Source organism: Entelurus aequoreus, linkage group LG05 (genome assembly GCF_033978785.1).
Source record: "Entelurus aequoreus isolate RoL-2023_Sb linkage group LG05, RoL_Eaeq_v1.1, whole genome shotgun sequence".
In the NCBI taxonomy this organism is placed as follows: Eukaryota; Metazoa; Chordata; class Actinopteri; order Syngnathiformes; family Syngnathidae; genus Entelurus; species Entelurus aequoreus.
Genome location: NC_084735.1, coordinates 52,225,718 through 52,241,925, shown reverse-complemented (window position 1 = coordinate 52,241,925; position 16,208 = coordinate 52,225,718). Strand labels below are relative to the sequence as shown.

The 16,208-nt window shown below is 44.1% G+C and overlaps 3 protein-coding genes across 3 annotated transcripts in view; 2 read left to right on the top strand and 1 right to left on the bottom strand.

Annotated features, from left to right (window-relative positions):
- The window catches only part of sptbn4a (spectrin, beta, non-erythrocytic 4a), a 107,024-nt gene that overhangs the window by 27,232 nt on the left and 63,584 nt on the right, over positions 1-16,208 (top strand). The window lies entirely within an intron of this gene.
- Positions 3,760-4,632, top strand: LOC133649773 (uncharacterized; the record flags this gene model as incomplete). Its single annotated transcript, XM_062046428.1, has 1 exon — positions 3,760-4,632. A coding segment is annotated over one exon (873 nt), but the record flags the coding sequence as incomplete, so codon positions are not given.
- LOC133649506 (uncharacterized) lies at positions 5,383-9,137 on the bottom strand. Its single transcript, XM_062046095.1, has 2 exons — positions 5,758-9,137; positions 5,383-5,401 (listed from the first exon to the last, which is right to left on the bottom strand). Exons 1-2 carry the CDS (start codon positions 9,003-9,005, stop codon positions 5,383-5,385), a joined length of 3,267 nt encoding a protein of 1,088 aa, XP_061902079.1. The 5' UTR covers positions 9,006-9,137.

Sequence of the window (16,208 nt, the reverse complement as noted above, 5' to 3'; positions counted from 1 at the left end):
AGATTATTTTTCCTTTTACCGATTTTTTTTAAAATTATTATTTAAAATGAAGATGAAAAAATAAAAGTAGGCCAGTTTTTTCAAAAGGCATGGTTTTTATTTACAAAAAAAAAAAGTATGGCCACTCAGTCAACATTGACAACAACATGACAAAATATTCTGTAACAATGTAAACATTTAAAACTTTTAACATTTAACAAAATTAAAAGTAGCTTATTTGCTTTTTAATGTGCAAATATAAAAGTAAACATCCAGTGCAAATCTTAATATTCTGCAATAGTATAAGCATTTCAAAAGTAAAAGTATTGCTTATTTTGCTTTAAAATGTGCAAAAATAAAGATAAACGTCCAATACAAAAAAGTGCAAAACGAAATATTCTGTAACAACAGTGTAAACATTTCAACAAAAGTGAAAGTATTGCTTATTTGCTAAAATGTGCAAAAATAAAGATAAACATCCAATACAAAAAAGTGCCAATCTAAATATTCTGGAGCACTGTAAACATTAAGTATTGCTTTTAAAATGTGCAAAATAAACATCCAGTCCAACACAGTACACAATAACCAATTCTACTCATTCCAGTGAGTGACTAACAGTTGTAATGAAGAAAGGTTAGCATGTCTACTTGCTTTGCTTCTTTTCTTGTTTACAATATTCCCAGCAGCTGAAAATAGGCGCTCAGAAGGGGTCGATGTGGCTGGAACTGAGAGGTAATTAGCCTTCACCTCAAACCAGGACTGCGAGCGAGCTGAGCTGCAGTTTAAGTTTCTAGTAGGTCAACGGGCTCATAGTGATGTTACTAGTAGTTGACTGGGAGGTGTTTATTATCATTTGGGGAGAGTCCGCTGCCTGATGCTCACCTGCTAAACACCTATCTGCTCGACGCTGAAGCGCTGACTACATGCGCTATGAATACGCACTGCTGATTGGCTGATAATGCTTCGTGTGTACCAATCAGATGGTTGTGTGGGTGGGACAATGCTGCGTGTGTACCAATCAGATGGTTGTATGGGTGGGACAATGCTGCGTGCTGAGACAGAGGCAGACAAGCAAAGCAACTTGTTAAGACTTTAGCAGATAAAGTTAGCTTTAGCTTAGAAACTCGTTCGGTACACCCCCGTACCGAACCGAAAGCCCCGTACCGAAACGGTTCAATACAAAACACATACCGTTACACCCCTAGCAGATACAAATGACACATTCATGTATTTGTGTAATGATGACAACGTATGCTAACGCGGACGATTGACTAGTTGATGGTTGATGGTTTTCTTTTCAAATGTTCGTTCATAGCCGTTGTGCTGCTATGATATGCCATTTCCGCTCGACACAGTGTGCATACAACAACATTATTAGGCTGTGTATTGAAATACTCCCACACTTTTGACGACTTTTGGCGTGCGTTTTTCCCCTCGCTCGCACAGTCTGCTTTGCGCTCCGCCATGACGGTAGTGTGACGTAATTATGCGACGCGTCGACGCACAAAAACGGCGTCGACGTATTTACGTAACCGATGACGTCGACTACGTCGACGCGTCGTTTCAGCCTTATCTTAGAATAAAACACAACTCACATAATGTTTTTTCTTTTGTGACCGTGTCAGAGGCAGACATACATTGTACTGAGGTAGCTAACTTTGATGCGTTCAGTTTATCGCAACATCAAGCAAACAATCTGAATATCCCCGTCGTATCAATTCCTAGATATGGTCGAAACTATTTAAAGTGCAATACGCATAATAAACGCAACATTATTAATATTGCTACTTCGGATAATTTCAACAAACAATCCTCAAAACAGCCCACTACCTATAATATGGGCTTTTTAAACATAAGATCATTATCTTCCAAAACGTTATTAGTTAATGAAGTCATTAGAGACAACAAACTTGACGTCGTTGGTCTCGCCGAGACCTGGCTCAAACCAGACGATTTTTTTGCGCTATATGAGGCATCTCCTCCTAACTATACCAATACACATGTTGCCCGACCTCTTAAAAGGGGAGGGGGTGTCGCACTAATATACAATGAAAACTATAATCTTACACCTAACCTAAATAATAAATACAGTATAACTCGTTTGAGGTGCTCACTTTGAGGTTTGTCACACCGCTGCCTCTCCACCTGGCTGTTATCTACCACCCCCCTGGGCCCTATTCGGACTTCATCAGTGAATTCTCAGAGTTTGTTGCTGATCTAGTGACGCACGCCGACAATATAATCATAATGGGGGACTTTAATATCCATATGAATACCCCATCGGACCCTCCATGCGTGGCGCTCCAGACTATAATTGATAGCTGTGGTCTTACACAAATAATAAATGAACCCACGCATCGCAACGGTAATACGATAGATCTAGTGCTTGTCAGGGGTGTCACCACCTCTAAAGTTACGATACTCCCGTACACTAAAGTAATGTCCGATCATTACCTTATAAAATTCGAAGTTCTGACTCATTGTCAACAAACTAATAATAATAATAATAACTAGTATAGCAGCCGCAACATTAATGCTGCCACAACGACGACTCTTACTGACCTACTGCCTTCGGTAATGGCACCATTCCCAAATTATGTGGGCTCTATTGATAACCTCACTAACAACTTTAATGACACCCTGCGCGACACCATTGATATTGTAGCACCGCTAAAGCTAAAAAGGGCCCCTAAAAGGCGTACCCCATGGTTTACAGAAGAAACTAAAGCCCAGAAATTATCATGTAGAAAGCTGGAACGCAAATGGCGTGCGACTAAAAGTGAGGTTTTCCATCAAGCATGGTGTGATAGTTTAATAACTTATAAACGCATGCTTACCTCAGCTAAAGCTAAATATTACTCAAATCTCATCCACCTCAACAAAAATGATCCTAAATTTCTGTTTAGTACAGTAGCATCGCTAACCCAACAAGGGACTTCTCCCAGTAGCTCCACCCACTCAGCAGATGACTTTATGAATTTCTTTAATAAGAAAATTGAAGTCATTAGAAAAGAGATTAAAGACAATGCATCTCAGCTACAACTGGGTTCTATTAACACAAATACGACTGTATATACGACGGATACCGCCCTCCAAAATAGTTTCTCTCTCTTTGATGAAATAACATTGGAGGAATTGTCAAAATGTGTAAATAGGACAAAACAAACAACATGTTTACTTGACCCAATTCCTGGGAAACTTATCAAGGAGCTTTTTGTATTACTATGTCCATCAGTGTTAAATATTATAAACTTATCACTTTCCTCTGGCACTGTTCCCCTAGCATTCAAAAAAGCGGTTATTCATCCTCTACTCAAAAGACCTAACCTCGATCCTGATCTCCTGGTAAACTACCGGCCGGTGTCCCACCTTCCGTTTATCTCGAAAATCCTCGAAAAAATTGTAGCACAGCAGCTAAATGAACACTTAGCGTCTAACAATCTCCGTGAACCTTTTCAGTCCGGTTTCAGGGCAAATCACTCTACGGAGACAGCCCTCGCAAAAATGACTAATGATCTATTGCTAACGATGGATTCTGATGCTTCATCTATGTTGCTGCTTCTTGATCTTAGCGCCGCTTTCGATACTGTTGATCATAATATTTTATTAGAGCGTATCAAAACGCGTATTGGGATGACAGACTTAGCCTTGTCTTGGTTTAACTCTTATCTTACTGACAGGATGCAGTGTGTCTCCCATAACAATGTGACCTCGGACTATTTTAAGGTAACGTGCGGAGTTCCCCAGGGTTCGGTTCTTGGCCCTGCACTCTTTAGTATTTACATGCTGCCGCTAGGGGACATCATACGCAAATACGGTGTTAGCTTTCACTGTTATGCTGATGACACCCAACTCTACATGCCCCTAAAGCTGACCAACACGCCGGATTGTAGTCAGCTGGAGGCGTGTCTTAATGAAATTAAACAATGGATGTCCGCTAACTTTTTGCAACTCAACGCTAAGAAAACGGAAATGCTGATTATCGGTCCTGCTCAACACCGACATCTATTTAATAATACCACCTTAACATTTGACAACCAAACAATTAAACAAGGTGACTCTGTAAAGAATCTGGGTATTATCTTCGACCCAACTCTCTCGTTTGAGTCGCACATTAAGAGTGTTACTAAAACGGCCTTCTTTCATCTCCGTAATATCGCTAAAATTCGTCCCATTTTGTCCACAAGCGATGCTGAGATCATTATCCATGCGTTCGTTACATCTCGTCTCGATTACTGTAACGTTTTATTTTCGGGCCTCCCTATGTCTAGCATTAAAAGATCACAGATGGTACAAAATGCGGCTGCTAGACTTTTGACAAAAACAAGAAAGTTTGATCATATTACGCCTATACTGGCTCACTTGCACTGGCTTCCTGTGCACCTAAGATGCGACTTTAAGGTTTTACTACTTACGTATAAAATACTACACGGTCAAGCTCCTGCCTATCTGGCCGATTGTATTGTACCATACATCCCGGCAAGAAATCTGCGTTCAAAGAACTCCGGCTTATTAGTGATTCCCAGAGCCCCAAAAAAGTCTGCGGGCTATAGAGCGTTTTCTATTCGGGCTCCAATATTATGGAATGCCCTCCCGGTAAAAGTTAGAGATGCTACCTCAGTAGAAGCATTTAAGTCTCATCTTAAAACTCATTTGTATACTCTAGCCTTTAAATAGACTCCCTTTTTAGACCAGTTGATCTGCCGTTTCTTTTCTTTTCTTTTCTACTCTGCTCCAAACCCGGGGTGGACCGCTAGCCTGTCCATCAGATGGGGACATCTCTACGCTGCTGACCCGTCTCCACTCGGGATGGTTCCTGCTGGCCCCACTATGGACTGGACTTTCGCTGATGTGTTGGACTTTCACAATATTACGTCAGACCCACTCGACATCCATTGCTTTCGGTCTCCCCTACAGGGGGGGTGGGGTGGGTGGGGGGGGGGGGGGGGGCTGTTACCCACATATGCGGTCCTCTCCAAGGTTTCTCATAGTCATTCACATTGACGTCCCACTGGGGTGAGTTTTCCTTGCCCGTATGTGGGCTCTGTACCGAGGATGTCGTTGTGGTTTGTACAGCCCTTTGAGACACTTGTGATTTAGGGCTATATAAATAAACATTGATTGATTGATTGATTGAAGTACATGTCTTCAACTCATCACTGAGCTTGTTCCACCATTTATCTCCTAAAACTGAAATACATTTGTATTTTGTATTCGTTCTTGCTTTACATATATATAGATATAATGTATTGTAGTCTGCAGAAGAAGTCAGAAGTCAGACGCTCGCTATTTTTAACTTTTATTACAAAGCTTATGCTAAAAACCGTCCCAATTCCTACAGGTTTTACCTCCCGTGCAAAAACTTTTGTCTCCGGGCTTCCGCTGACACACAACTACACTTCCTCACTCTGCGCCAATCCGCCTTCAGGCACAGATGGTGTGTTTGTGATCACGGGGAAAATAAACATCAAATAAAAAACACACGTACATGACACATTACCACTATCCGGTCGTTACAGTATGAATGGATATATATAACCTACTATTTACTGTGTACATACATCTACTGATGCTTAGTCTGGACACATCCTCAGTGACCTCTTGGATTCACCGGGCGTTTCGGGTCTCTCAACTGGTCATACGCCCTCCTCCAAGCGACCCAACCGGGGGTGATCAAATCCCCCGGCTTGTGTCCAGACGGCTCGCTAGCTACCATGACTCCAAGGATCTCCTCTTTTGAGCCACAACCGTCTCGAGGCCCTTTCCGCCGCTTCGGTGGTACTGCGGATGGCTCTCCTCTTTCTCTCTCCATCGATACCCAAACTGCTGAAGGCTCTGACCAAGGAACGGGCTGCAAATCCTCTGCATCCAACCTCCACAGGGAAACACCTTGCTCTCCAACCAGCCTGTTGACAGTCGCTGACCAGTCCCGCATACTTGGAGAGCTTCCTCTCGAAGGCTTCTTCCAGGCGATCTTCCCACGGGACTGTCAGCTCCAGCAGCACAGCTTGTTTGGTGGACTCAGACACAAGGACAATGTCTGGTCGCAGGGTGGTGACTGCGATGTGGCTGGGGAACTTCAGCTGGTTTTCAAGGTCCACCAACAACTGCCAGTCTTTTGCAGACGTCAGGATGCCTGCTGATGTTCTACTAGCAGGAGTTGGCGTGTCCCCAGCTCTGACAAAGGCGATGGTTTTCTTGGAGGGGTGGAACTGTTTTGCCAATGCCAGTCCTGTGCTAATGGCTTCAGCGATGGTCTTAAGGACTTGGTCATGCCTCCACCTGTACCTTCCATCTCCAAGTGCCCTTGTACAGCAACTGAGGATATGTTCCAGGGTTCCTCGCTTGGAGCACAGTGGGCATGCTGGTGTCTCTGCTATGCCCCATGTGTGCAGGTTTGAAGGGCTTGGGAGCACATCATACACTGCCTGGATGAGAAATTTGATGCGTTGCGGCTCGGCTTTCCAAATCTCAGCCCAGGTCACTCTCCTCTCAACCGCATTGTCCCATCTTGTCCAAGCTCCCTGTTGCTTCATTCCAACAGCCTTGCAGGTTCTTGTCTCCTCCACTGCCGCTCTCACCTCATCCTGAACAAGACGTCGGCCTTCTTTCCCCCTAGTGTTCAGTTGGGGAGTTGGAAAGAATCCTAGCCCAGCTCGACCCCGTGTGACTGCTCCAACCAGGCTCCTGTGTCGCAGCCTTGCATCTGCCTCTTGAACTGCTTCCTCTGCCCTCCATTTCCTGCCAGTCCTCACTTGGATCCCTGCTTTGGCCACCTTCGGATCACTTGAGTCCCTGTACTGTACCACTTCTCTGGCTCTAGTTACCTTAAATTCCTCCTCCAAGGATTTGAAAGGCAACTGCAGTTTGTTGCTGTTCCCGTAGAGTGCAATGCTACTCAGGCTCTTAGGTAGTCCCAGCCATCTCCGGAGGTGGTTGCTGACCCTCCGTTCTAGGATCTCAACTGTCGAGATGGGGAACGAGTAGATGAGGAGGGGCCACAGGATCCTGGGAAGAATGCCATGCTGGTAAATCCAGGCTTTAAACTTCCCAGGTAAGCCTGACTTGTCCACGGATTTCAGCCAGCCATCCAACTCAGCGCATGTCGACTGGATGGAGGTTGTGTCTCTCAAAGAGCAGTCAAAAACCTTGCCCAAGCTCTTGACTGGCTTCTCTGAGATTGTTGGAATGGCCGTGCCTGTGATGTTAAACCGGAACTTGTCCTCCACCTTCCCCTTCTTCAGCACCATTGATCTGGATTTGGCGGGTTTGAAACGCATCCGGGCCCACTCCACCAACTTTTCAAGTCCCTTCAGAATCCAACGGCAGCCTGGAACTGATTCTGTCATGACTGTGAGGTCATCCATGAATGCCCTGATGGGTGGTTGCCTTTGTCCGGAATTTGTGCGGGGCCCTCTGCACTCTGGCTCAGCAGACTTGGTGAGCATGTTCATGGCTAGTGAGAACAGTGTCACAGAGATAGTACACCCTGTGATAATACCAATCTCCACTTTGTGCCAACTGGATGTTGTTGGTCCAGAAGAGACCCTCATCCTGAAATTGCTGTAGTAATCAGCAATGATGTCTCTACACCTGCTGGGTACATGATGTTTCATCAGAGTGAGTTGAACGAGCTTGTGCGGAATGGAGCCGAATGCGTTTGCCAGGTCAAGCCACAGTACTGATAGGTTGCCCTTGTTCTCTCGAGCCTCCCGAATGAGCTGCGTCACCACACCGGTATGCTCCATACATCCTGACATTCCTGAAATGCCGCCTTTCTGGACAGATGTATCGATGTAGGTGTTCTTTGCCAGGTAGGTACACAGTCGTTTGGAAACAGCGCTGAAGAAAACCTTTGCCTCAACGCACAGCAGGGAGATGATGCGGAACTGGTCCAGCTGAGTGGAGTTTTCCTCCTTTGGGATCCATACCCCTTCCGCCACTCGCCATTGCTCAGGGATCCTCCCCCTTCTCCAGAAGACTCGCAGGATTTTCCACAGTCGCTGCAGGAGTTTGGGACAGTTCTTATACACTTTGTATGAAGTGCCGCTCGGTCCCGGTGCAGAGCTTGCCCTCGCTCTGCGGACAACCTCCCTGACTTCCTTTAGCTGCAGCTCCGACATATCAAACTGCAATTCTGGTTCAGGGGGGTCTATGAGGTTGTTACACTCTCCCAACTCCTGCTCTCTTGCGGGGTCACTGTACGTCTGCTTCAGATGTTGATCTATGTCTTCCTGCGAGGAGGCCAGTTTGCCACTGCGCTTCTGTCCCAGCAAATCCTTCGTGAACTGGAAGGGGTTAGCGATGAAAGCAGCACGTTTACGTGCCCTCTCGCGTCGCCGCCTCCGATGCCACTCTGCCCGACGGAGAATTCTGATCTTTTTACGAAGGATGCACATCAGCTGGGCCAGGCCAGTGCGTTCCTCATGTCCTGCCGCCTTGTACTGGAACTTCAGCGCTTTCATCTCCTGCCTAATGTTATGGATCCTTATAGCTCTGTGGTTCTTTGAGTACGTGGTTCCGGAGCTTCTCTTCTCCTCCTCGCCGAACCGTTCAGCTGCAATGCTGACAATGATTGTTGTCATAGCTTGCAGCTTCCCGTCGGCTTCTCCCTTCGCCGTTGCCTCCAGAATTTGGTCGACATCGTCATCGAGTTGCTTCCAGAGTGAGGTCATGCTAGCTGCAGGCCACTTGATCCGCCTCCGTTCAGACTTGATGCTCGAGGGAGCAGTTTGCAACACATGGAGGTTCTGGGCACTATGGGGTGACTCCGGGCCTGGCACCTCCTGCGTCTCACCAGGTGTAACACCTGTGCGTTGTGTTGCTTCTGCTCCCATCAGGCACTTCTTCCTCGCTTGGTGGATCTTTAAGCCATGGATGTTCTTGCAGACTTTACCGCATGTACACTGCGCGCTCATAGTCGTTTGTCCGTTGCCTAGGTCTGTTAACGTTAAGTCCGTCCGACTGGGGTGCTCATCCTCCCCCCCTCTCGGGCTCCCCTGGGGGTATTTTTCCTTTAGGTTCATCGTAGCTTGGTTGGGTTCCTCCTCACAGAGGATGCAAATTGGGGTGCCGACCCTTTCTGCCCCGGTTGCCGTCTCTCCGGGCTGTCACTGACTCTCCAGTAGTCACCACACTCTTCATGGTTGTCATCCAGTCTTTCCTGGCTGTCACTGATCGCTCAGGGTATTCGCTGTGTATATACATCTACTGATGCTTAGATGTATGTACACATACTACACATACACATACTATACTATTACTATGCTATACTATACTATTGGGGCGGTATGGCGTAGTGGGTAGAGCGGCCGTGCCAGAAACTTGAGGGTTGCAGGTTCGCTCCCCGCCTCTTGACATCCAAATCGCTGCCGTTGTGTCCTTGGGCAGGACACTTCACCCTTACCCCTGGTGCCGCTCACACTGGTGAATGAATGATGAATGAATGATAGGTGGTGGTCGGAGGGGCCGTAGGCGCAAACTGGAAGCCTCGCTTCCGTCAGTCTACCCCAGGGCAGCTGTGGCTACAATTGTAGCTTACCACCACCAGGTGTAAATGAATGATGGGATCTCACTTCTCTGTGAGCGCTTTGAGTATCTAACAATAGAAAAGCGCAATATAAAATCTAATCCATTATTATTATTATTATTATTACTATTTGCGCACTATTGACTAATGATGCACCGAAAATTTGACCGTCGAATATAGACTTTGATCACAGAAAACAACGTTGCTGAAACCGGATGTTAAATGGTAAATGGGTTATACTTGTATAGCGCTTTTATACCTTCAGGATACTCAAAGCCCTTTGACACTATTTCCACATTTACCCATTCAAACACACATTCATTCACACACTGATGGCGGGAGCTGCCCCTATCCAGGGTGAAGTGTCTTGCTCAAGGACACAACGGACATGACTAGGATCAAACCTGGAACCCTCAAGTTGCTGGCAAGACAGCTTTACCATCCGAGCCACGATGTGACGTAAACAAAATGCACGCGATTGTCTGGAGCGTATGTAGCATGTCTGCGATGTGGACATGACTTGAACACGTCCCAGATATACCCGCGGACATCGAGCTAGGAAAAGTGCAAATATTAAGAGGACAGCGGTGGGTTTTAAGGAGGAAAAAGTCCAACTGCGAAGCTGCAGCTCGCTTTTCGTCGAGAACATCAAGGGACAGAACTGGTCTCACACAAGTACAGTCTATAATAACACCAGAAATAAATGCTAGATTTGTTGCTATGTAATGGAGGCCAGCCAAGATGGTTGGACCATGTGTACGTTACGTTGGTATACCTCACTCCCTGACAGCTTTCAAGAGTGTGCAGGCCGCTCGGTCAGCAGATCGGGCTTTTAGCCCAGTGGCTAAACCACTTACCTGTCAATCAGGCGACGGCAGTGGCAGTAACGCAGAGCCGCTACACTAGTCGTTTAAAAAAAAGAAAAAGTCACTTTGAGTCTCTGGGCACCTAAAAAATTCTCAACAAAGTACATCGTACAATGAACAGCAGCAATTAAAAGTAGAGCAAAAGGATATTGTATGTATGGATATTGCATATCTATGTTAATATTAATGATTAATTATTATTATTATTAATAAAAACAGATTTATTTTTAAATGTGTGCTTATATTTTTGGTGCCTTTTTAAAGAAAATCACATCATCATAGCAAATTATGCAAATCCTACGATGACAACATTACACAGATATTTTGGCAATCTAGAGGAAACCGTGTGTAAGTATTGTACTTACCACACACCAGCTGTTTGATTGTCACATGTATCTTAGTTGTAGTTTTCATTTCCAACTTTGGATGTGTTTGAAATCACAACGTGAAATTGTTCGGTACCATTATAAATGGCATAGCTAAGGTAAATTAGCATTGAGCTAGTGCATTTAGAAAAGTGAGGCTTTCTTTTACTTTCGAGCGCATTCCTGAGGCACGCTTGCTTTGTTGGCATGGGCAATTGCAACATTTCACAAGCATCAGTCCGCTATGAATACGACTGTTGGCCTGCCAAGTGCTTGATCCCATTCTGCAGCGGGACGTGACGTTACATGCGTTATGGAAATGTGGTACCACATGATTTTAGGTGAATTGGCGGAATTAGAGAAAAAGTAGCGACGTGCCGAATAGGGGATAGTCACATCACTGCCACACGACAACCAGTCCAAGATGTTTCCGATAATCACTTAGAGCAGGGGTCCCCAACCTTTTTTGGAACAGTTTAATGCAGGCGTTATTTTTACGGACCAGCCTTCCACAAATAAATACATCAAAAATAAATGCATGACAAATAAAACTGGATTAGTGGGAGCCCTGCATGGCCTTTTTCCTTTTGCCAAAAAGCTCTCCAAGGATTTTAGTTTTTTACTCATTTTAGCTAGCTTGTTTTTTTTTTAAAGTTAAAGTACCAATGATTGTCTCACACAGACAAGGTGTGGCGAAATTATTCTCTGCATTTGACCCATCACCCTTGATCACCCCCTGGGAGGTGAGGGGAGCAGTGAGCAGCAGCGGAGGCCGCGCCCGGGAATAATTTTTGGTGATTTAACCCCCAATTCCAACCCTTGATGCTGAGTGCCAAGCAGGGAGGTAATGGGTCCCATTTTTATAGTCTTAGGTATGACACGGCCGGGGTTTGAACTCACAACCTACCGATCTCAGGGCGGACACTCTAACCACTAGGCCACTGAGTAGGTCTTGGCCAAGTGTCTGAAGCGTATACGTGATATGTCATCGACAAGGACAACAGCATAGATATATAATAAAACTATATATACTTGCCATCAGTGTTGGGTTAGTTACTGAAAACCAGTAACTAGTTATAGTTACTAGTTACTTCATTTCAAAAGTAACTCAGTTACTAACTCAGTTACTTACACCAAAAAGTAATGCGTTACTTTGAAAAGTAACTATTTAGTTACTTCTTTTTTTCTTCTTTTTTTTTAAAGCTCCCATTAATGCCCTTTAACCTTCATGTCAGTACTGTTATTGCACTGGAGAATAATACAATGTGTTGATCAACTTGACATGCATTTGCATCACTGAACTCTGCTAAGCAATGTGCTCTACATACAACACACAAAGACAAAGATATGTCACAAAGGCCAATTTGTTTCTGGCCAGAACAAATTGACAAAAGTGTTTTAAATAGCTGCAACATAACATACATAAGTAACAAACAGCATAATAACAACATAGCTGTAAAGCAAGAAAGGCACACACTACATACACAAAGTCTAACCAGGCGTTTTTTCCTCAAAGAATTCTGACACAAAATCATGTTTGAAGCTCAGAACACTCTACACATTTCCCCAGTTTTAGTTTAGAGATAAGGAAAGATTGGCCTGGCCCACTAGCATCCTTCTTTATGTTTGTGAACTTTATAGTCTATACATTTAGAGTGATGTGATAATCAAACACTCTAGAAGTCTAGGATGAAAGAGTATATAAGAGAATTGACAGCAACGTTCCCTCTAAGGTGCGCGCCTGTGCAATTGCGCACTGCTCAAGTGTCCTCTGCGCACGGCAAATCTATGCCACGCACAAAATCAAATAAAAAAATAAGCGTATAACAATTTTCGACACACGGACACGACAGAGAAAACAGTTTTCGTCATCATTGTTCAAATATTGTAACGTCTGTCGAGACGCTTTGAGGACATGAATTCCATCCATCACTTTACTGAGCAAAACTCTTTATTGTCGGCCATAAACACATCACCAAAACATTAGTAAAAAAAAAGATATCTAGCAAAAGTGGTCATTTTCTGCAGTACAAACCAGACCAAAAGCAACTTTGTTAGATCAACAGCAGCCGCTCGCTCTTTCTCACTTGCGCCAACACATGCACATATGGCACTTAGCCAGTGATGCGTTTACAGCCACACAAAAAGTCGGACAACTCCAACACCACACATAAAGTGTCATTCCAGGTCGTTACACTATGATTTACCAATCAAATGTGTGCTTATTCTAGTGTCATTTATTAGAAATCTTAATTTATAAATATTAATCATGAAATGCTGTTAGTATATTAAATAAGTACTAATAAAAATATATTTTTTACAAACAGGAAGTTGCAGGAATGTACACATGATCCCCTGCTTACATCTCATTGTGCAACTTGTGAATGTTTTCATGGGAACTAAATGCAATGTCTGAAAGGGGTACAAATTATGTCCAAAGCAGGACCTCCACCCAGACAAACAATACAAGTACACAGTTCATGAAAAACAATATTTGTTGTTATTGTCATTGTAATTGGGCCTAAACACTTATATTAGAAAAGGAAATGACTGCTGTCATTTGATTATAACAAGAGAATGTTGTCTGTCTATCTGTGTTGGCCCTAGCTGCGATGGGTGGGGACTTGTCCAGGGTGTACCCCGCCTTCCGCCCGAATGCAGCTGAGATAGGCTCCAGCACCCCGAAAGGCACAAGCGGTATAAAATGGATGTATGGATGGAGATGTAAGTTGTTATTTAGTCAGGTTTGGGACAGGTGTGCTGCTGGTGTAGCCACAGTGTGCACGTCTGATGTTGCTCACATGGGCTCCACTGAATGCTCAGGGACTTTTTGCGTTTGCTCACACATGAACAATTAGAGGGAACATTGCTTAACAGAGTGTGTACCTTCAGTGCTGAATGATGAGCAGAGGCAGAGTTAATCCTTAAGTGGTGGTGGTGAAGTAGCATTGGAGTCTCTGTCTCTCTTTACTAGCTTCGTCGAAGCATGTTGCTTATGTAGCTTGTTTAAGCAGATTTAAATTGCTGTTTTGGGTAGTAGATGGGATCTTTGATCCAAAGCACAATTTACATTTAACTAAAATGTTATTTTCTTTGTGCTCGACAAAAGAAAAGTAGTGAAAATATCTCCAACAAACTCGACTGCAGCTCCGCCATGATCAGACACGCCCCCCCCCTCCTTTCTCTCTTTACTCCCCACACTCACACACACACGCACAGAGCGCAGGTCTCTCTTCTCCGGTTTGTGACACAAGAAGAATCAGCGCTCCGATAAAACACACTTTATACTACATAAAAAGTAACGTCAAATAACGCGGTAACGCATCATGTAGTAACGGTAACTGAGTTACTGAATATAAAAAATAACGCGTTAGATTACTAGTTACCGCCGAAACTAACGGCGTTACAGTAACGCGTTACTTTGTAACGCGTTAGTCCCAACACTGCTTGCCATTAGTTCTAACCGGTGGTGAGCCGTGCGTTTCCCACTTAGGCTTTCAGTGATGTCCCACTTCAATGATTACCTCTCAAAATACCATAATTGATGTCACCACATGACCATTGCTGGATAAATACTGTACAGAAACACATTTACACACTACTGGGCATTGTACAAAACGGGTTATTTTCTGGCGCATTTAAAAATCAATAAAGCCGCATCAGCAATTAAAACATATCTTACGTGGTACTGTCAAAATTAAAATGTCAAACAACATTTTAAACGTGAAAAAATAAAGAAATAAAATATCTGAACTCACATTTCATCGACAGCTGAGCTAGCTTCCGGGGTTGGCCGACATCGTCTCACAAGATGTAGTTTCTCTTTAAATATCCTTCTTGAAAATGGCCTTGCTAATATATGTGTTGTCTTGTCTAATCATAAAAGATGCAGACGAGGCGTGTTGGCTGAGTTCTTAAAGTTTACTCTAGCAAAAACATCCCGCTGCCGGCATGTCTACATTAAATACACTAAACGGGGCTAATGCGCATGCTCTAATGTGGCATGCTGGGTAATGGAGTTCTTATGTTCCCTGGCTCATAACATCACAATATATATCTGCCTTAGGCCATCTAGATTAAGATTAAAGATTAAAGTACCAATGATTGTCACACACACACTAGATGTGGTGAAATTTGTCCTCTGCATTTGACCCATCCCCTTGGGGAGCAGTGGGCAGCAGCGGCGCCGCGCCCGGGAATCCTTTTGGTGATTTAACCCCCAACTCCAACCCTTTGATGCTGAGTGCCAAGCAGGGAGGTTATGGGTCCCATGATAGAAGGCCGTACAAACAACAACTCGTGATCTGATTGGCTATTGCAACTATCTATCAACTGTATGTCCCCGTTCGCTTAAAGCACACGGATGCCCACATTGCTGAATCCGAAGGCCTCGGGCAGATTTGGTAGAGCATGGCAACATAAGCTAGCTTGATTCTGATTGGATAAAAACTCTAGAAACTAAAAAAAACAAAACACTGGAAGGAGCATAATATGACATGAAGAGAATATGAATACTTTTAGATATTTAGGGAAAGTAAATTAAAAAAATACTTTTATCTTTAATGGTGATCATGATTTCTGGTTATGTTAGGCCAGCAGAGAAGGCCTTGCTCGCCCTGACAGCACACCACTGGTTACAATTGATTGTTGGATTCCTATATAGCTTTCTATGAAAGTTATGTATTCATATTTTGTGTAATATTTCATACAAAGACACCCCACAAAAAAGCATTAATTTCTGTTTATTCCGAAGGGAAACTGAAATTTCCCAGAATTTGGCAAGCCTGTTGAAGAGTAGTGATGAGCCTGCACATACGGGTGCTAATCATCAACATAGTGTATTTAATGATTCTCTACTTGACTCGCGCGAGAGATGAACCGGCTTCTATAATGCAGTGCTGCATTGCTCCTCTTGGCACAGGCTCTCGGCCTCGTTCTCCCTCTCATAATGCAGAGCCAGCAGAAAGCAGCCTCCACCCTCTCGTGACTTTACTGACATACAGAGGCAACGGCAGAAGAAATGAGAGAGAGGGGGTGGCGGTGGTGGAGAGAGGAGAGCAGATGAGGAAATGCAGGGTAAAGGAGGAAGGGTGGGCCAGTTTGTGGAACATAATTTGGGCTCGGGGTGACTCAGGCTGTGGCACAACCGTTGCACAGTTGGATGCAATGAGCATCTGTCATGTGAAGTGATCCCCCCTAAGCAGTCATGGCTGACATGGTACAATGTTGTAATGGCATCCACATGTAGTGTGTAGTGCATGCAATTGAATATGGGTTGAAAAGGATTTGCAAATCATTGTATTCCGTTTATATTTACATCAAACACAATTTCCCAACTCATATGGACACGGGGTTTGTACATTGAACGACTGACAAGAGGGTTCACTCCGTTTCTCTCATTCCGCTTCAGATAACTAAAAAAGTTACAAGCGGATTTTCATTGACCTTTCAAGAATGTCATTACATTTT

Excerpts from the sequence above, each read along its gene's own strand:
- LOC133649506 (XM_062046095.1), bottom strand. The coding sequence starts at position 9,005 with ATGAACCTAAAGGAAAAATACCCCCAGGGGAGCCCGAGAGGGGGGGAG.